The 21371-nt window shown below is 37.9% G+C and overlaps 1 protein-coding gene across 1 annotated transcript; it reads left to right on the top strand.

The window, feature by feature from the left end:
- Positions 1 to 2908: 2908 nt before the first annotated feature.
- erh (ERH mRNA splicing and mitosis factor) lies at positions 2909 to 19770 on the top strand. The gene is made up of 4 exons (XM_039741561.1): positions 2909 to 3028; positions 3788 to 3875; positions 10378 to 10498; positions 19228 to 19770. The coding sequence occupies exons 1-4, from the start codon at positions 3026 to 3028 to the stop codon at positions 19328 to 19330; spliced, it is 315 nt and encodes a 104-aa protein (XP_039597495.1). The 5' UTR covers positions 2909 to 3025; the 3' UTR covers positions 19331 to 19770.
- The last annotated feature ends 1601 nt before the right edge of the window (positions 19771 to 21371 follow it).

The following is a 21371-nucleotide window of genomic DNA, read 5'->3' as shown; positions in this document are numbered from 1 at the left end:
TGTAGTTGATTAATTTAATAAATGAGTGTGTACGAACGATGTGAATGATGGTATCCTTCTGTAGAGCCAACTCTTATGTGTACTGTATATTAGTGATTCTCGGACCTCCAGTCCTCAAAGAAAGATGGTCTCTCACGAAACACAGCATCCCACTGAGGGTGCTGAATGTCCTTCACTGCCAAGTGATGTCACCCCAGCTCTTCTCCTGACAGACATACCACGTGCTAACCAGGCTATTCTGTTCTTGTCACGGATGTCACATGGCAATGCGAAGGACCTGAAGCCCAAATACGTGGCAGAGGTAGCCCACGCCTCTGATTCTTTGATTGGGTGTGACATTCTGTTGTGCTCAGAGTGTATAACTTGCATTTGTGAGACTTCACTCTCTGGAGATGCCACCACGGTTCTTTCCCTGTCAGCCATGACATATGCACACTATTGTGTTCTCTTTCTGTCAGCGATGGTGCATGGCTGTGCCAGCAGTTGACATGAGAAAGACCTGAAGTCCAATGAAATGGTGGAGGTAGCCCATACCTGCAGTTCTTTGGCAGAGTATAACACTTGTTTTGTGCTCGGAATGTATGACATGCATTTACAATGAAAACAGTTAGTCAGCCTGTGCAACGGGCTTCACAGTGAGCAGAGGAAGCTGCTGGTCTTTTTCCTGTCAGCCATGTCGTGTGGCAGTGCAGCTTTTTGCTCTGAGAAGGACCTAAAGCCCAGTTTTGAGGCCAAAGTAGCCCACATGTCCAATTCATGGCTCATATTACATGTATTGCAGTATAAGCTGTCGATCGAGCCCAAGATCAAATCTCAAAGCCCAGTGGTGTGCGAGTTTTGTGTGACAAACAGACAGCCCTTACCATTTGATAAATATACATAGTGTGCAGTGATAAAGCTGCTACCTCATAGTAAGGAAGGAGTCTGTATGTTCTCCTCGTGTCTGTTAGGATTTTGTCCTACTGACATGGAGGTCAAGTGAACTGGCAATGCTAAATTGGCCCTGGTTTGTGTGTGTATGCTTGTCCCATGATGGACAGGTACCCTGACCAGGGTTTGTTCCTGCCTTGCACCCCTATGTTAGCTGGAATTGACTCCAGCACTAACTAACCCCCCAGGACCCTGGTATGGATTAAGCAAGTTAGAAAATAATATGACATGCCTATCTGAGCTAAAGGAGGCATTATCAAAATATAAGAGTTGGCAGATTCTTGGAAGGGACAAACCCACAATGAAAAAAATAAGTGGTCACAGGATTCTGTAGGCCCGAACAAGCATCACTGACATTGAGTATTTTATAATCTGTGCAGTATTTTCAACAGCTATTTTCTCACATTGCAGTGGACAAAATGCTTATAAGAAAAGCTACAGACTGAGTTGAGTTGAAAGGTCATATGAGGATTAATTTTATGAATTAATAAGTACCTTAAAAATAATTATTACACCTCTTTATCCAATATGGTAACTCCATTTATGCATGCTACATACATTTATACATACCACACATACATAGAGTTGGAATTATCATATTCCGCCCAAATTCAGGGTGTTCATCAGAAATGCAGTGATTTATATTATGAGGTGGAAGTACAGAATAATGATCTGAAATATTAAAACGTGTACTTCCATTTGAATGTGTAAAGTCTAAATATTCTCAATTGTAATAGAAATGTATTATTTGTCACACTCTGAAAGTGGTCTATAGAGAGACAGAAAAGGATCAAACATTAAAAATAACCTCATATTCAAAATCACCAACCTTCAAATAATCTAAAACAATACCCCCACATGCTTTTGTTTGAAATTTGTCAATTTTAACCTTCTGGCAGTGGTTCTTAGAGGGTTAGGACCACCAGTAAGAAGTCAAATATTAAAAACATGATCATATTTGTGATCAGAAACAACACTCCACATGCCTGTATTACCAATCCCCATTTCTTCAAGGTTTTGTGACCCCTCATATCTGAAATAAGGTTTAGTTGATGTGGCTTACAAAACTTCAATTCCTTCTGATCATTTTTGCTGAAGACATCTGTTGTTTTACTCCTCATCATGAGGGTGCAATTCCCTGTCCAAAAATTGCCTAAAATTAGATTTTTTAGATCTTGAAGGCCAAAAAAAAAAATGGGTTGCTCAAAAGGCTCATAACTGGACATTGAGGCAAATCAAGCAGTATGTCATAAATGGGTGTTTTCTCGTACAGGTCAGTCAAAAAATAAAACTGTTTAGTAATTTCCAGGCGTTCAAAAGTCATTCATACAAAATTATAAATGTGTCTAATGAAAAACTGTCGGCAGTTTTTGTGACCGCTTTTAATCAAAACCCATATGAATCACACGCCATTTTATATTCTCTTATGGAAATACAAATTATGAGTAAAAATCCAACAGGTTAATCTAATGATAATTCTTGAATAGAATATAGTTATTAAACCACTTATCCAACAGTTGCGATTGTCTCTCATGAGTAATCTTTTTATTTGGAGTAAAAATCTGTGCATGGGATCATTATGTTTGTAAATCAAAATCCAACTCAACGAAACATACCTATGAAAGGCTGACATTTTTTTAAGTATTTTGTCAGCTAGGAGGTTGACACATCACCGACTAATGCACATAATTGTAGTCAATATGAGGACAGTTAATGAGGATAGTCGGCCCACTGGCGTTATTGCAATATCGGATGTCTCTCTAAGAATCACCTCAGGTTTAGCCACATTAGGCAAACCAACAAAGCCCCCATTTGCCTTCGCTAGCTCAATACAAACTCCACAAACACATCTTTGAACCGGCGGATTCTCCAGCCGCTGTCCGTCAATCATTGGACACCGCCTCTTTGTCTTTACGTGTCCAATCCGATTGCAAGCTGTGTGTTCGACGTAAGAAGTACCATAAGTACTATCCTGTCGCAAAGAGGCGGGTTGTTGTGCGAGTGAGTACTTCCGGGAGTAAAGGTTGTTTGTTCTGCTCGCCGTTTGTCGCTGCGTTTTCTGCTAACAGAGAGGAGACGCCGACATTTACGAAACATGGTAAGGTTGGAGGGGAGAGTTTAGTTAAGACTTGCCGCAGCTGAAGCGTGTAGAAGAAACAGAGCGCGATAGAAGCTTCTGCCACGTGCAGTCCTCGCTTTCTGTGGGTTTACGTTCACTGGCGGAGGTAATGGGGGTTGAGATGGCCCTGGTTTGGGGCACGAGACGTGAAGAGAAAATAATCAGGAAAGTCGGCAGAGCTGAGTGCGAGTGCACGGCTGACCTGCTTGTGTGTGTTTATCTCCTCTAAAAAATGCGCACGCCGCCGGTACGCTTAGGGAAATGGCCTCATCTAGAAAGATGAGCGCCGCCACATGAACCTTGGGTAGTCGGGGACGGCTACGGTCGGGTTTCGCATGCCATTCATTGTAGTGTTTCTGATCCGAGTTACACGTTGTAAGGTATTCATGCCTCTGAGGTGGTTAAGGATTGTGAATCGTAGAAGACGATTCTTGTTTATATTTTAATGAAGTTTAAGTAGGCGGTTAAGAATACTGCCTTATTAGGTTAAGAAAGCTTGCTTGTTTTTTATCGATTAATCTTAATTTCTTTGTCGTTTAAGCAAGCCACGCTGTTTCCCTATTAGCGTTAGTGCTGTTCTCTCTAGACATTGTGCTAGCGCGGATTTCAGGGTGGTGTTCCCCACTGACGTTCGTTTACTTGGGGATTTATTCGGAAATGCGCGGTCTCTTTAGTAATGAGTGTGCTTTTCGTCATCTGAGTGAATTGAGTATTTATCTGTGTCCCTTTCTTTCCCAGTCGCACACAATCTTGCTGGTTCAGCCTACGAAGAGGCCAGAGGGACGGACATACGCGGACTACGAGTCTGTTAACGAGTGTATGGAAGGTAAGCGGGGCTCATCGATTGCTTGTGCGACCCAGTATGAGCAGCATTTATATAGGTTTTAATATTGTTTGTCAGTCGTTGGCCTTTGTTTGTACGTGGCCAGTCCAATTGTAGGTTTTATCTCCCTATTACACACCTAAAAGAAATGGATTTGTACATATTGACCGAAATCATGACGACGTAGCTTGTGCATTTGACATGAAAACACGAGCTAATTCAGATTATATACAGTGCATCTGGAAAGTATTCCCAGCGCATCACTTTTTCCACATTTTATGTTACAGCCTTATTCCAAAATGGATTAAATCCATTTTTTTCTTCAGAATTCCACACACAACACCCCATAATGACAACATGAAAAAAGTTAAATTGAGGTTTTTGCAAATTTATTAAAAATAAAAAAACGGAGTAATCACACGTACATAAGTATTCACAGCTTTTGCTCAATACTTCATCGATGCACCTTTGGCAGCAATTACAGCCTCGAGTCTTTTTGAATATGAAGCCACAAGCTTGGCACACCTATTCTTGGCCAGTTTCGCCCATTCCTCTTTGCAGCACCTCTCAAGCTCCATCAGCACAGCCATTTTAAGATCTCTCTAGAGATGTTCAATTGGATTCAAGTCTGGACTCTGACTGGGCCACTCAAGGACATTCACAGAGTTGTCCTGAAGCCACTCCTTTGATATCTTGGCTGTGTGCTTAGGGTCGTTGTCCTGCTGAAAGATGAACCATCACCCCAGTCTGAGGTCAAGAGCGCTCTGGAGCAGGTTTTCATCCAGGATGTGTCTGTAAATTGCTGCAGTTATCTTTCCCTTTATCTGGACTAGTCTCCCAGTTCCTGTCGCTGAAAAACATCCCCACAGCATAATGCTGCCACCACCATGCTTCACTGTAGGGATCGTATTGGCCTGGTGATGAGTGGTGCCTGGTTTCCTCCAAACTTGACACCTGGCATTCACACCAAAGAGTTCAATCTTTGTCTCATCAGACCAGAGAATTTTGTTTCTCATGGTCTGAGAGTCCTTTAGGTGGCTTTTGGCAAACTCCGGGCGGGCTGCCATGTGCCTTTTACTAAGGAGTGGCTTCTGTCTGGCCCCTCTACCATACAGGCCTGATTGGTGGATTGCTACAGAGATGGTGTCCTTCTGGAAGGTTCTCCTCTCTCCACAGCGGACCTCTGGAGCTCTGACAGAGTGACCATCGGGTTCTTGGTCACCCCCCTGGCTAAGGCCCTTCTCCCCAATTGCTCCGTTTAGATGGCCGGCCAGCTCTAGGAAGAGTCCTGGTGGTTTTGAAATTCTTCCACTTACGGATGATGGAGGCCACTGTGCTCATTGGGACCTTCAAAGCAGCAGAAATTTTTCTGTAACCTTCCCCAGATTTTTGGAGGTCTACAGACAATTCCTTTGACTTCATACTTGGTTTGTGCTCTGACATGAACTGTCAACTGTGGGACGTTCTATAGACAGGTGTGTGCCTTTCCAAATCATGTCCAATCAACAGAATTTACCACAGGTGGACTCCAATTAAGCTGCAGAAACATCTCAAGGATGATCAGGGGAAACCGGATGCACCTGAGCTCAATTTGGAGCTTCATGGCAAATGCTGTGAATACTTATGTACATGTGATTTCTCAGTTTTTTTTATTTTTAATAAATTTGAAAACACCTCAAGTAAACATTTTTCACATTGTCATTATGGGGTTTAGAATTCTGAGGAAAAAATGAATTTAATCCATTTTGGAGTAAGGCCGTAACATAACAAAATGTGGAAAAAGTGATGCGCTGTGAATACTTTCTGGATGCACTGTAGGCGTCTGCCTCCTGAATACTGTTTCTGATGTGGTAGAGTGGTGTTTTTTGGGTTTCTCTTCACCAAAGTGAGGATACTTCTATCAGCTATGGAAGAATTCCTTGGTCTACTAGTCACTTTGCGATTAGTGATCTCACCAGTGTGTGTGTTCATTTTAATGATATTCCATACAGATATTTTGAAAACCTCAGGAATTTTTTTGACACATTTGTAATACCTTCAGGTTCAATTCTTGTTTTTCAGCCCCAATAATGTCTTTTTTTTTTTGCTTTGATTGGCACAGCTGTTGTCCATGTTGAACAATAGTAACTGCAAATAGTGCCTCCAAAGGGTAGAAGCAAGTCCTATACATTATGCCAACTGTCTCAAACATTATGGTGCTCTGAAATGGGGAGAAACCATGTACAAAAAGTGTAATTGCTACATGGTGTGATTTGAAATTAATGCATATATCCTTAGTTTGCAGTGTGCACTCTAATCACGTCAAAATTGTGTGATTTGTATTTTTAAACTCTGAAAAAGAGGAAGGTAAAGTAAGGAAGAATGGATCCTTGTCCCAAATGGTATGGAGGGAACTGTAGATAGAAGAAAAAGGATAGTGAATTTATTTATTTTTTTTAATAGAAAATTTTTGTCGAAGGGGTCAAATCCATATGGCAAACTTTTGATGTACCCTTTGGCAAAGGATTTACTGGCTAGTGGCATGAAGCTTAAAGGTGGTATTATGGAAAGATACATGAGCAACCCAGAAAACAAATTGGCCAAAACATGGCACATGAACACACAGCATCTGCTGTGAGAATGACATTACTGTGAAGAAGTTCACGTGTCCTTGTTAGTAGCACAGTCTAAGTATACCAGCTGTTAGTCCACAGCTCAAAGTGGAGCTTGATGTTGGTGACTCAGTCACAGTCTCGGTCAATCTTATAGCAGGTAGCACTATCAAATGACAAGTATACTGAAACACCGCATGTAACCACAGCATCGAGCTAAATCTGAACACCTTATCGTTTGTGAGAATGACTTGGGGCTCTGGACTGCAGGAAGGTGTACCTGTAATAATTTTCTTAGCACATTCTTAGTCATTCTATTACCCAACATGAACATAAGTATCTGTTGTGTTTCTGTCAACTTGTATTATGGATTTCTTGTGTATCTTCTCATAATATTAATTCTTGCACTGGAAGTACTTTTGTGAGAGAACAAAAAAGTGTCATTGAATTTTTTTTTTCTTCTCCTACCAAAACACATTTTCCTCCCATCAAAAAATAAAAATCACAATTTTTTTTTTTTTTTCCCCTCCTCGCTCATGTCATTAGAGATGCTCTATATAATTCTGATGTGATGAATGTGGGCAGATAGTGATATGTGACCTTGGTTGTTTGTGCCATATTTGGGAAGTCACTGCACATGTGCATTATACTGTCTTCAGTAGCCCTGTACATCATGTAAATGCATCATTGGATGATGATCTTAACATCGCCAAATGTCTCCTGTGCTACTTTATACTGTGTGTGATTCGCAAGTTTGTGTAAAGCAATGGTATTTTGCTTCTGGGATCAAACTGGCACTTTGTAGCTTCCTGGTTGTTCAATAAATTGTACTCTGCAGCTTAACAGCATTTCATATGTTGATCTTGACATTGCACTGTAAAAATGTCAATGTCCTTCATGGAGTTTGAGCTGTCGACTTGTTGTGTCAAAGGCATTTTCTTTAAGACGGCAATTTTTTGTAGGCATATTATCTGAAATTGTTTCATTTTTGGCAGCTAATTGTGGTGGTTAGCTGAGACATAAGAATTATTAGAAACAGGACAGTATTAAGTAGTTTTCTGTCTATTGTGGCATCAACATATATGGAAACCCAGGGTAGTCAAGGACACATTTGCAGTATCCATGAACTTCTAGGTGGAAAGTGTTTTTTTTTTTTTTGGCCATGAAATATTACATACATTTTTTTTAATTTTTTTTATTAAAAGTCAGTTTGAAAAAAATGCAGTCATTTAACACATGCTAATTTTATGGTTAAAGGTTTCAGTTGAAGGAAACAGGTGTTTGGCAAATAAGTTAAATAGTTAATGTAGACTATTGTAATGTAGACTAGACAATTTAAAACCATGGCAGTACAGGTTTTGAAATCTTCACTCCCCTGCCCAGTCACCTGTCTGTGCATATTCTCTACATCCTCCTTTTTGAGCCCTGTTTTCTGAAGATGCGTGTTAATTTAAATTGGCGTCTTTGTCTGATGTGAGTGTCCTTGAATGGACTGGTTTCCTGTTTTGGGTTTGTGGGCATCTTATTTCACATGTGACATGAAAATAATTAAAACCTTCATTGTACCATAAGAATAAAGTAACCATAAGCCACTTCATATCCCCTCTGCTGGATTAAATGTGTACCGCTAACCCCGGGCGAACAACTAAACCCCGAACTACAGCACGATTAGAAAACTCCTAGTATAAAGCAGTTTAATATCTAAAATCTATCGGGCAACGTGACCAACACTCGTCCTTTTATTGACCCCCACCACCAGTCCCAGCTTAGCAGTAACAACAAGCTACATCACCAAATAAAGAAGCAAAAGAATAACACATTATTTTACATATATAAAGAGAAACAAATAGCGCTCAAAACCCCCCTCTCAGGTTTAAACGCGCGATGTTCATAAATAAGAGAAACCAGTCTGTCCAAATGGGTTTACTGTCCTTATTGTTCAGGGCAAAGAGAAACCCTACTAGAATACGCCGGCCGATAACAAAGTTTAATCCTACCGGTCCAAGATATTTGTCAGCGAAATCAAAGAAAAATAGTCTGTCTTTAGAGACGCGTCTCCCTTGTGTCGCTGAGTCTTCAAAAAAAAGAACTTGTTCTAGTAGATACTTTACTTGGCGCTACCTTGTCACTTCTCTTTGCTCCACCACAAGATGTCTCCCTTTCTCCCCTTTTCCTTTTTTTTAAGTTTTCAACACCAACCGCCCTGACCGAGTTATGACCTCCCCCTTAAAGGTGTATTTACAGCATCCTTCTTCCCTGCAATGCACCCAAAGAGGCAGCAAACTGCCCACAGAATAATACACATGTGGCACATGCTACAAATGTTTCTCAAAAAATGTTTAGCCATAATTAATGTTATTTTAAATGTATATCAAAGTGGTATTTTTGTAAAGATCTTAAGTTTATTTAAATTTTGAGCAAGTTTTTTGAATGCCTTGTTTTAGTACAACATCTTTAGCTCTCACTCTTGTTTTCCCAAGTGAGACATTCATACAGCACAAGTACTGTGGAATATTTGTGCTTCACCGAAGTCTGGCAGATGCACTTTGGTTTCCTTTTCTGTTCAATTGTGAGCTGAAAGCATTTCAGATTCAGCGTTTTTGTCAAGTCATGTCAGTTTTATATAGCACATTTTAAAACAGTAGTGGACCAAAGGTGTGTACAGTTTCCATAAATCAATAAATAATATACAGAAATATATAAATAAAGTACACTTACGCAAGTTCAAAAAGCTATGGTAAAGTGACAGGATTTAAAGGTGCCTAATGTATAGTTAGTGCTAACCTAATATAAAAGGCTAGACTATTCAGAAGCTTATGGGCAGCTACTGCAAAGGCATTGGCCCCACTGAGCTTGTGCCTAGATCTCGGCACAACCAGTAACCATAAGGGATTGTGATGGTAAGAGGGGCTAAACCATTCAGAGACTTAAATGATTTTAAATTCCGTTTTTGTTGTTTCTGTGTCATCTTGCTGTTTGATTTCTTACCTTTAGATTAGTTTGGGGGCTGTGAGATGAGATTTTTGTTGCGGGTCCAGTATGAAATTCTTTTGATATTGTGTATAAAACATATATATTTGATACAAGTTGGACATCCCTAATCCAAAAGGCTCCAAGTCCAAAACATTTTCAGTGCCAACATGACACCACAAGTGGAAAATTCCATACCAGGTTCAATTTTACAAAATTTAGATTCTTGAATGAAAATATGTTTAGACTATAAAAAGGTGGATGTGAATAACACATGGTTTTTTATTTTATTAAAAATGTTCTATGTATGTGCTCCCATATTCGTATGAAAACTGGGTGCAGTGACTCGGTCGGTTAATGGCTTCCTGCCCCCAGGCATGATGGAGTGAACCTTGGCTGAAATATTACTGAACTTTCAGTTCTTCAGAGCAAATATGCAGCATTGGTCCTCTCTACATCTTATTCATCATTTTTTAACATTTAATGTGTGTCATTTCAGTGCACATTACAATAACATCTTGGTGGTAATAAAGTGTTTTTATTCCATGTCATTAATGGTGCTTTGTTAGTGCATGAAGGACAGTTTTAATTTTCCTATTCATCTTAAGTTGGAAGTATTCAGTGTACCAACTTTTTTTCGAGGAATGCACAGCTTCTTCTTAGGGTTCTGAGACAAAAAAATTTGTCTGAGCTGACACATGAAACTGACGTGTTCAGAGTTTGTAGTCAACCATTCATTAATAAGCCAATTTAAATGTGTATATAGTGTTATTTGCTGAAACATTTTTCATTGTAAAGCAACTACAGTACATTGCAATTGCAGTGATGCCTGATTAATGTCAACTCAATTTAGTACCTATTTTAGTAAGACTGAAATATACAGTATTCTTTACAGTAATTCTTGCTCTTCACATTTAAGATTTTTTTTGTTTACTTCTCTTTAGGAGTTTGTAAGATGTATGAAGAACATTTGAAGAGGATGAATCCAAATAGCCCATCCATTACATATGACATCAGCCAGCTTTTTGACTTTATTGATGATCTTGCTGATCTCAGCTGCCTTGTGTAAGATTTTTTTTTTATTTTTATTATTCAATACATATATTTTTAAAGCAAAAAAGCTTTGTAATTGTAAGGTTAATATCTTGTGGCCTGTAGCAAATGCTTCAGCACAAAAATTGCATTTTATTGTTGTGAAAATTACATAAGTCACATTTTGATAAAAAGTTTGCTCTGTATATTCTCCATTTCCCAGTTTTTATTGACATAGCACATTTGTTTGTTTTCAATAAAGTTCACGTGTACCCTTCCCATGTTTTGGATTTTTTTATAAAATGGGCCAGAACTCTGTTCTGGCACATATACTTAACTGATCCATTAACATTCTAGGAGAGGATAAATTGATGTGTTTGTGGAACCTTTATATAGTAACATGGTAAAATGTGACTAAGTTCTTAATAGATGGAGTATTTTTATTTGTTATAGGTAGCATAACTTCCTATTATTGTTCACTGTTCGTCTTTTTCCAAGTCGGTGTATATTTTGGCATGCATTTTAGCCACAAGTTTATTGCAAGAGGACTTTTTTTCTTTATTGATTGTAATGTTCTTAACCCTCCTCAATTCGATACATATTTAAATGGTTCAGACCACACTGACAAAATTGGGCACAACAGGGGACATTTCAGGATGGGGTATGTGGTCATTTAAGAGTCTGTCACAGTACTGGCAAGGGGTGAATTTGTCAGAAGAGCTGCTGGAAAGGTTTTATGGAAAAGCAAACTAAATGTTGGCACATAGTAGGCTCTAGTCTAAGTTGATGAAATGCTAGTTGTATAAAAAGTATACCTGGTTATGACAAGTCATCCGGGAGCAGGTGAAATAGTCCTGAGATCAGCTTATCAAATTCTTGAATAATAATGAAATATAAATAGTAATAGTTTTTGGTGCAATTCATGTTGTATCATGTGTAGAAAGCAGAAACATTAAGTTTGAACGCAAGAATGAAATAGTCAGTAATAAAGAGGCTAGAAACTGAAGGAGACAAGGAGTAGTGCCCATTTGGAATTTTGGAGGGCAAGGCAAGTGTTGAGAATGGATAGTTGAAGTGGAAGCCAATGGATGATACAAAAAGTCAAAGCATCAAGTCTTAGTGGTGGATTGCATACAGATATAATATGCTGCATGTTATACTGGGGGTGAATAGTTTTTTTTTAAATATTAAATTATTTCACTTTATTGAACAGTTTTTTGTAACAAACTTTTGAATAAACAGTGAAACACTAATCGTTAAACATCCATCCATCCATTTTCCAACCCGCTGAATCCGAACACAGGGTCACGGGGGTCTGCTGGAGCCAATCCCAGCCAACACAGGGCGGCAGGAACCAATCCTGGGCAGGGTGCCAACCCACCGCAGGACACACACAAACACACCAAGCACACACTAGGGCAATTTAGAATCACCAATCCACCTAATCTGCATGTCTTTGGATGGTCGGAGGAAACCCACACAGACACGGGGAGAACATGCAAACTCCACGCAAGGAGGACCTGGGAAGCGAACCCAGGCCTCCTTACTGCGAGGCAGCAGCGCTACCACTGCGCCACCGTGCCGCCCTAATCGTTAAACATCTAAAATTTAATTTTTTGCCTTTTTATTTTGAGTGATGTCATGGTGCAGATTAGTGTAGCACTTTGTTGGTTTGTTTCTGTCAGTTCTCCCTTTTAACATGATATGAAGATGAAAAATAAGACACTATAGATGATCTGTATACCCAGTTTTTTTTTTTTTTTTAAATATACCGGTTTATTTGTACTGGTTATTCAAGGGATGATATCCAGATTCAGAAAACAAATGTTCATAAGGGACTTGTGTTGGAAACTTTTACTGTTAAAATTAACTTAGGAAACTACTTATTACTTATAAGTAACTAAACATGTCACGTAGTTATCAAATATGTGTTACAGGCTGTGCCTTTCCTTTGTGTTTTTTCTTCTAGTAAAGAGATGAAATCAATACTTGTAATCAAAATAAATCTATTTCTTTGAGAGAGAGAGGAAAAAATGTTGCATTATTCATTACTACTCTCTTCCAGATGGAGAAAGATAAAGCAGGACATACTAAAAGAAAAAAATAATTTTCTAAATGTACCATGGTTATGGGTAATACATGATATAATAGGATTATTTGGATGTTTTAAATTGCATATTGTCATATAATGCATTGTTTCTTAATTATAAGTGTTAACCTTCATCACAAGTGAATGGCAATATCATTTTGTACTGACAATTGCCTAGTTTTCTTGGCTACGGTATAATCAATATAGGATAGTATAGGTTATAATGCAGGCCAAAATAGGTAACAAACAGTTAACGGCACCAGCAGCATACCATATCTGACTCGACAGGAGTAGCATCTGCACTGTGCTGTTTCAGGTCAGATATCCTTCTGGGACTGGGCTAACCCACCGACATTGTGTTCTGCCACTAAGACCTATACCTTGGCAGCCTCTTTTATGAGCAGACTTGTATTAGCGTTATCCCCGTAGCAATGTTAACTGTGTGTGTGGTGTTCTGGACGTTCTGCAGTGCTGCACGGTGATTAAAAAAAAAAAATACATGGTGATCCCATGTCATAAGTAGCGGGTAGTGATTGTATTGGTGTGTGTGGATGAAGATTGTCAAGAAACTCGGGAGTGATCTAGCAGTCGGGACCTGCTACTATTAATAGATTTTAGGTTGGAAAAATTAACCAGATTAATGCATTTAGTGGTTACATTAAAAAACGTGATTGTGTTAACCGCAATTAATCAGTAGGCCTACTAAAAATGTTTGTGCTGATCTTTTGGAATGACAGAAACATAGCAACAGGATGGATATTCAGACACTTGTCCTTTTATTAAGGTGGACTAGTAAAACTCTGGCAGTGTTTGGGGGTATTTATTACTAGAGGTGTCATAACAGAATTTTTCTATTTGATTACCAATACAGAAATATTACAGTACATATCATCTCTTGGTATCCTGGCAAAGACAGAAATCCCATTCAGTGGCTGTTGTAGCGGTCAGAAGCCGCTAAGATTCACACCGTCGTGTGTGACGGTGATTTATTTATTTTACATAAGGATTACCAGGGACAACCCCAGCCTTGGCACGACACAGACACACAACAGAGACAACAAAGAAAACACTCTGGGAACTTAAACGATAAAAAAAATATAATGAAATGAAATTAAATTAACTAAATGGAAACAATACCACCCCTGATCCCTTTGGCGATATTGTATTTAACAGATAAAACACGCAGTAAAGTCCATGTATGAAATGATCAGCGGTGAAGTTATGTCCAGTGATTTGTATGAAGTCAGGGGAATAGAAAAACACAGTCCTACCGGTAATTGCTGAAGTATGATGACAGATGAATGGTTTGGGAGCGCTCCTTCTTCCGTGAAAGCCAATGAATCCAGACACCGTCCTCAGTAACAGTAGACCGGTAGACAAATAATTCCAGACCCCAACAAACAATACAATCCAGGACATGAAGATGTATAGCAGAAAAACGGCAGGCAGTTCAACAGATAAATACAAACACCAAACAAACAACACCAAACAACAAACAAAACAAACTTTTTTTTTTCCTTTGACCCCTGCCCTCCTTTTAAACCCCTCTGGCCACCTTTGACCCCAACAGCCCCTGCAAGGACTGCTGGGAGATGCAGTTCTAACTAATGTAGCACTGCTACAATGTTACAGTACGTCCATTTATTGAAACAAACAATATTGTCTTTTCAGTAATAAAGTGTGAAAATACATAACAGCTGTAAAATACTAGGATATCCAAGTGGTTGTCCTAACTATCACTTTAGTCAATTAGTATTGGCATTTATAAATGTCAAAATACAATTTGAGGGTTTATATAAAATGTGTGGCAGAGATGGGGACCCCCTAGTGCAGGGATCTTCAACACATCACTTGTGAGCTACCAGTAGCTCCCCCTTTCCAAGTAGCTCGCCAAAGGGTTAATGAATCCTACATAAGTTTGAAAACTTGATTAGACAAATTAGGAGTGGGCGATCTTTCCAAAAAATCATATTGCGATCCTTTTAACACAAAATCACGATCCACAATTGCAATCACTTTATTTTAAATATCAAACAAGGTTGAATCAATTGTTCTCTCGTTCGCTAGCTAAGCGGGGGTAAGCAACATGCCCCAAAGCTGGTGAGTGAGGAAGGCCCGTTCCCCCGGACCATTACGTCGATGGCGGATTCATGCAAATAAATCGGTACTGCAAGCGAACTATGAGAATGTTCAAGCAAATTATAGAAGAAAACCCGATCTAAATCAGTTATTTCTGTCGTGCAAAGTGGACAGACCTACAGATAGACATTGGATTTTATTTATTATATTTTAGTAAACCTTCAAAATAATGTGCAGTTAAAGTCTCAACAGCATTCTCTGCATTTCTGGAGCTTAGTAGAGCCAGATAACTATAAGAATCTTCACCAAGCAGCTCTGAAAATGTCTCCTTTGTTTGGGTCTCCATACCTCTGTGAGTCTGACATGAATGTCATGAAATCAAAGTTCAGAACAAGACTGGCAGATGAACATTTAAAAGACTCCATAAGCGTGAACCTAAGTGGCTCCACTCCAACATACACCTGCCTCTCTTGTTGACTCCATGCAGTGCCAGTCATCTGACTAACTAAAAAACACATCACACATGCAACTGGACATGTGAATAAAGTGAAACAGTGACATGGAACAAAATGACAAATGAATAAGTAATTAATAATTGCATTGTTTTGTTTTGACAGCATTCATGTTTTATTTCAATATTCTGAGATACATTAGAAAATTCATACAGACATACAAAATGCACTTGCAGGTGAACTAAATATTTTTATGATGTTTTAATGCAAAGTGTTAGTTGTGGACAGCAACAATTTGTAAATGTTCAGGCAAAACAAGCTTATTTAGTTTGTTTGGGTTGAAATAAGCTATGAGAATAAACGTTTGAAAACATGAGTAGCTCTCGGCCATTTTCAATTTGTAAATGTAGCTCAAGGGGAAAAAAGGATGGAGACCCCAGACCTAGTGTAACAGCAAATTGGAGTTTTAAGTTCTTGGGTATAACTGAAGCAGAGGGTTTAAAAATAATATCATGAACTACCTGATTTAGCTTAGCATGTGCACATTCTAAATTTATTTTCACATTTTCTGTCTAGTACATGAAAACTACTGCCTATAATCCATATTAAATATAAATTTAAATATTTGCACTGCTGAATTAGTAAATTTCTTGTGTCCAGATACTTCCATTTAAACAACCTTTTTAAAGCTGGTTTTGTTACCTGTTTTTAAAGTCTGGTTTGTTGTTGAACCAACCAGTTAGGTTTATAATATTTGCTCTTGGAAGACTTATATGTGCATAATTAGCTGATTAAAAAAATATATATATAATAAAGAGTAATATTTAACAAATTAGTTAAAATATTTCAAATGTCAAACTCCTGGGGACTCCTGTATAAATGGTGCGTACGCGCAGAAATGTTGCGTACAAACGTTTCCACATTCAAATCAGAAAGAGTTTCATCCCAAGAACTCTAGACGCACTCAGTTAGTCCAAGTGCTCCTTGTAGAACTGTTTGTACTTATAATTACAATCGCCTGACTGTAAACTTGCGATAGTTATAATATTGTGCAACCTGAGCCACTTTATAAAGCGCGTATTTACATATAACGATATCATTTTTAAGATGAAATGCAGCAAAATATGTTTATATTATAAAAATAAAACTAACTTTATTTAAATAATCTATATTGTTAATAATTGAAGGACATGGTGTCGCTACGCTGACAAGGAACTGGCGCGCCATTCACGGATTGCTCCTGCCTCGCATTGTATGCTTCACTGGGGCTGGCGTGAAGGAAAGAATAATTAAACACGTACTACGAAGATATTTCAAAGTTCCGTAAACATTTTGAAGAATCGGCGTTATAAGCTTACAGATGGCTTAACATCTATTACAGAGCTGATTGTGTGGCAATTGGGTATTTGGAGAAAGAAAAGGAAGGACAGAAATTGTAGGTTAGTACGTTTTGAAAGAGACAGTACTGCTGCAATTAATCATTTCATTGAAGGTCGCGCACAATCACTGCGCCACCGTGTTCCCATGTTTAATAATGTGCTTTAACTCCTATCATGAAAATGATATTGCGTATACATCCCAGTATTTAGGTTACTCCGAGAGCTGTAATATCACAAATGTAATGGATTCTGTGTCCTGTTGGAGGAAGAGAAAGCTGGTTTAAGAAACACGTAGTGATTCACGCACACAGTGCACATAGATCAAAATACAAAACAAAGCATTTAATGTACTACTTTAGTTACGCTGGGATTTGAGAAACTAGTAAATTAAACGACTTTAAGATTAAGTTTATGATGTTCTACTTTAATGACAAAATAAACTGTGATTAAAGTGGAAATTTCGGGATTAAAGTTGACATTTCGTGCTCCCCTAACCGTGTGCCTTTTTTCTCTCTCTACTCTAATAAGTTTCATATGACACTGAGACGGTTGGCTACGACTCACCTTTTCACGGCGACTTTGATATGCAACTTTTTATTTCGGGCACTGTGCGACACTGTGAACTTGAGCTTTAGAGTTTCTCTGATACGCTATGTCACTCAATCGGCTTCCTTTTCTTGTTTATACCACTGTTTAAACCAACAAGTAGTACATTTTTTCCTTGCCTCCACTTGGTATTCGATGAAATTGTTCTATTTTTCCTTGTGGTTTTGCCATTGTCTTTTCACAGAACGCAGAGCTTAAGGGCTATTTATATTGATTTACATATTCAAAGAGGCATGGTGGGCATCTGTACAAGTGTTCAGTACAGTCGGAGAATGAATGTTAAGCCTCTGTTCATTTGTCAGGACTATGTTGAAAGGTATTTAAAAGTGATCTTTTTATCATCTGAAAAATGTGTGGCACTACAAGTTAAACAATTATATTTGATCAGTAATTTTATTTTGCTTACATAGCACACAAGTCTGTTTCTTAATTAATCATAAAATGAGAAAAGTACCAATAACCTGAACCTTTTTTTGACATTAGTTGATACAGTGCTGTATCATTATCGCTGAGGCATTTTTGTAGATTTTACTGCTTTATAATGTATTATTGTGCCTTCCAGAGTAATTTGTCTACTTGAAGTCACAAGTACAGTACTAACTTTGTTAGTAATACCAATACTGTTAAAAAAAAAAAAAAAAGTTGGTGCTGATGTTTTCAGAACTATAGTACCAAATTAGTATCAAGATATCTGTTCTTGTAAAATCCCTATTTGTTAGCCAGTAGACAATACGTTAAGACAGTATGTTTGTTTCCCTTTTGATTTGGTTTCTGTTGTTTAACAAAGTCCAGGCTTGGATACAAGTTGTTGTTCATTGACTAGTGTTGATAAGCATATTGTTTTATCAAACTATAGGAATTGGCATACTGTGTCAAAAGTATTTTTTGGAATCTCTGAATTACTAGAATTTCACATAAGATGAGCTGCTTTTTAATTTGTTTAACTGTGACTGTATTTAATTCAGTTAAATACCAATTTATACATCAATATCAAATTGACAAATTTTCTAAATGTACTACTCGTTTTCCATAGTATTCATTTTATCCATATCAGAAATACCCTCCTATTTAGTATTGTCAATACAAAAGCAATATACCGTAGTCATTAATGTTTGGAAATATGAAACTTTAGCGAAGGTGAAGCTTGTTGATTTGAATGCAGTGTTAATGAATTCTGGAAAAAATATTGAATGTTCGATCTTATGTAATTATAAGTAACAAAAGATTCTCCTTTCACAAACCTGGGTTGTAAGAAGTGTAAGATTTACAAACTGTTGCTGTGAAAACAATGTTACTGCTGTTTGGTGTAATCTTAAATGTCCGAGGGTTTGGGGTCACTGTAAACCTAAAATATTCTGACAAATATCAATTTTGTTTTTGTGTCTTTTTTGTGATTTTTCTGAAAGAGAGAGGACATTTATTTTAACATGTTTTAGCCTTTTCTTCTGCAGAAAATCTAACATAGCCTGCTCACTCCATTAGCATGTAACAGAGCTAGTCCTGAAAACCGTGGACACAATTTAAACCATTTCTGACCTGGACCACAATCTTTGTGATAAACTGAAGTTAGAACAAAAATTCCTTCCTTGTGGCCTTGTTGCAGGATGTGGTTTTATCTCCTTTCCATTAGAAACGGTGCGTTTTGGGTCAATATTACATTTTCAGGCAGTGGGAGCAGTTGACTTTTTCATAGTCAAACGTTCAGTGTTGAGAAGGTCATATTGTCTGTCTTGAGCCATTAATGCTGTAGAACAAAAGAATACAGAAAACTAGATTCTGAACTGTCTACCCTAAATGAATTGCCATGGAGGACTGAGCCCTTATTCACTGATGTCTAGAATACCTGTATCTTCATACGCATTAATCCTTAAAGAATAGTGCTACACAAATACCTTTTTTTTCTTATCTAAAATCAGCTAATTCTACCTAACCTCCTTCACACTTGAAGGTCCCATATGGTGAGCAGTATAATGTAGGTTTTGTTTTAGTTTCTGTAGATAGTGGAACTGACTGTCTCTGCCTCTTCAGTTTGACCTATTTTTATTTTGTGTGAGGATTCCCTAGTCCCCACCACTTTTCTGTGCTGTGTGTGGGCCCTTTATTCACAATAATATTGCATTGTCTGCCTGAATGACAAATTTTTGTTTTTCTTTCCAGGTATAGAGCAGACACACAGACATATCAGCCATACAACAAAGACTGGATAAAGGAGAAGATTTACGTATTACTCCGTCGTCAGGCACAGCAGGCAGGCAAATGATCTACTCTGCTGTGCCATCACTTTTTTGGAGTCGAAGGCTAGCAGTTTGAAAGTAGTATTGGCCTTTTGTATTCTGTTCTGTTTTCCTTGTGTTCTTATCCAGGTTAGTGAAAGGCTATTTACAAAGGAGAACCATGCTTATGGAAATCATTTTATTAAAATAAAACACTTTGTACTAAAGTATAGGCTCCAACATTTTCTTGAACAGTTCGTTTTTAAGAGAAATTAATAACTTGTGTGTAGGTTGTACTCAAACTTGACATCGTCGGGCTTAGTTGTGTTTATTTTGGCCTTTTCTATTGAATCAGATTCCTCTTCCCTGTTGGTTGATGTTTTTTTTTTTTTTCTCATGTTTGAAGTTGAATGATTGTGATTTAACAGTTCTTAGCAGATGCTGCTTTAAGTTTTAATTTTTACAATTTCAGTAGCTGCTTTGACATTTAAGTGGTTTTTATTTTAATTTACAATCAATAATAAATTTACTCAAAATGCTTGACTTGCTGCTTTTTGTGTTATGTCTCTACTCTTCAGCAATCAGCCACATTTGATCCTGTATTCGATGGGATCAAAATGTTGGTCAGGTTGTGCTTGGAGAAACATACAGCTGATTGTGTAGATAAGATGAGATTTACACTTCTGCTGTAAGGTAGTGGGATAAAACTTAACATTTGGCAAGCCACTGTTCATAAGGACATACAGGTGTATGGGGATGAGGGGTGTTTTTTTTTATAAAAAAAAGGCCTTTTTTAGTGTCACTGAATACTGGCCACAGTGTGGTGCTCCTGTGGTTATGAACCAATAGTGAACTGAGCTGTGCAGCCATGCTGTTAAAGCCAGACTGGTTTTCGTTTACAATTTGATGCACTGTCCTGATGTCATTACAAGATTGTTCCTTCTCTAAGCTATTAGTCTGATGTGTTCATCTGGCACCAAGTGGTTGATGATGCTGTAACAGTTTTCTCTTTGATTTAGCAAGAGTCTGGAATTGTTTTTATATTGGCTTACTGTTTAAAAATGGGCATTCTTTCTTGGCTTACGTGCTACACACATTTTTACCTCAACATCACTAAACCTCTGAGCTATGTTGTGTCAGAAACCACAGCAGTCCCACATAGTAGCGACATTTCTATGTTAATAGATATCCAGCCATATCTGCTTTATGAAGAAGACAGGACATCCAGCCTGTATTATACTTGTGTGTTCATTTTGAAGGTAACAACGTTTTATAGTTTTTCTTCTTCATGTTGCTGCTTTTCAGATGGCCATTATTACTATTTTACCTGTAAGCTCCTTGCACCAACCACTGTTCTTATTGGGCACCTAATCATAGCACTTGATTTCTTCTTTCTTCAAACCTGTCATAATTGATTCACATTTGTTAGTATGTAAAACTGCCCATTCAGTTGTCAGCTGAGTGTTCTGCTGCTTCTAGAAATATTGAAATGCGTACGGCTAAAATTTCTTTCAGTACTTTGAAGAAATAGAATACAAGTTAATAACACTAGTAAAACCAGTAGACAGCAACTTTTACTCCCAGTCATTTAAGTTTTAGTAAATTGCTCACTTAGTTGGACAATCGACTGGTGCAAATTGACTGGTACTTGGTTCAGTCTTTACTGTTGCTTTTTGACCAAAGTCACCATTACAGACTGAACTGAATTAAATAGTTTTAAATATTATGTTTTAAATGATGCAGAATATGAATGTAACAACAGCATGTGGTGGGCTGTTTGATATTTGATACATGTTGGTAAAATTAAAGAATTCTGTTGGAATTGATCTAAAAAATGTTTTCATTGAAAGAGGGCTGTTTGGCTGCTTCCCCGTCCAGAAATGAGAAACTTTGGAGAAGATGGCCTGGAAATCTCAACAGAACAAAAAAAAAAAGTGTGGCTCTATAGAATTCATTCACTTTTTTTCAAGAAAAGGAAATTTGATACCCAAGACCCTCATTCCTTAGCAGTCTTCATTTAGATGGGATTGTTTTCCTTTACTGTTCAGCTCAGGTAATGAAGTTATTGCTCCTGTTTACATACAAAGG

Source organism: Polypterus senegalus, chromosome 18, assembly GCF_016835505.1.
Source record: "Polypterus senegalus isolate Bchr_013 chromosome 18, ASM1683550v1, whole genome shotgun sequence".
NCBI classification, from domain to species: Eukaryota; Metazoa; Chordata; class Cladistia; order Polypteriformes; family Polypteridae; genus Polypterus; species Polypterus senegalus.
The sequence above is the reverse complement of the archived record's forward strand: the minus strand, read 5'-3'. Positions and strand labels throughout refer to the sequence as shown.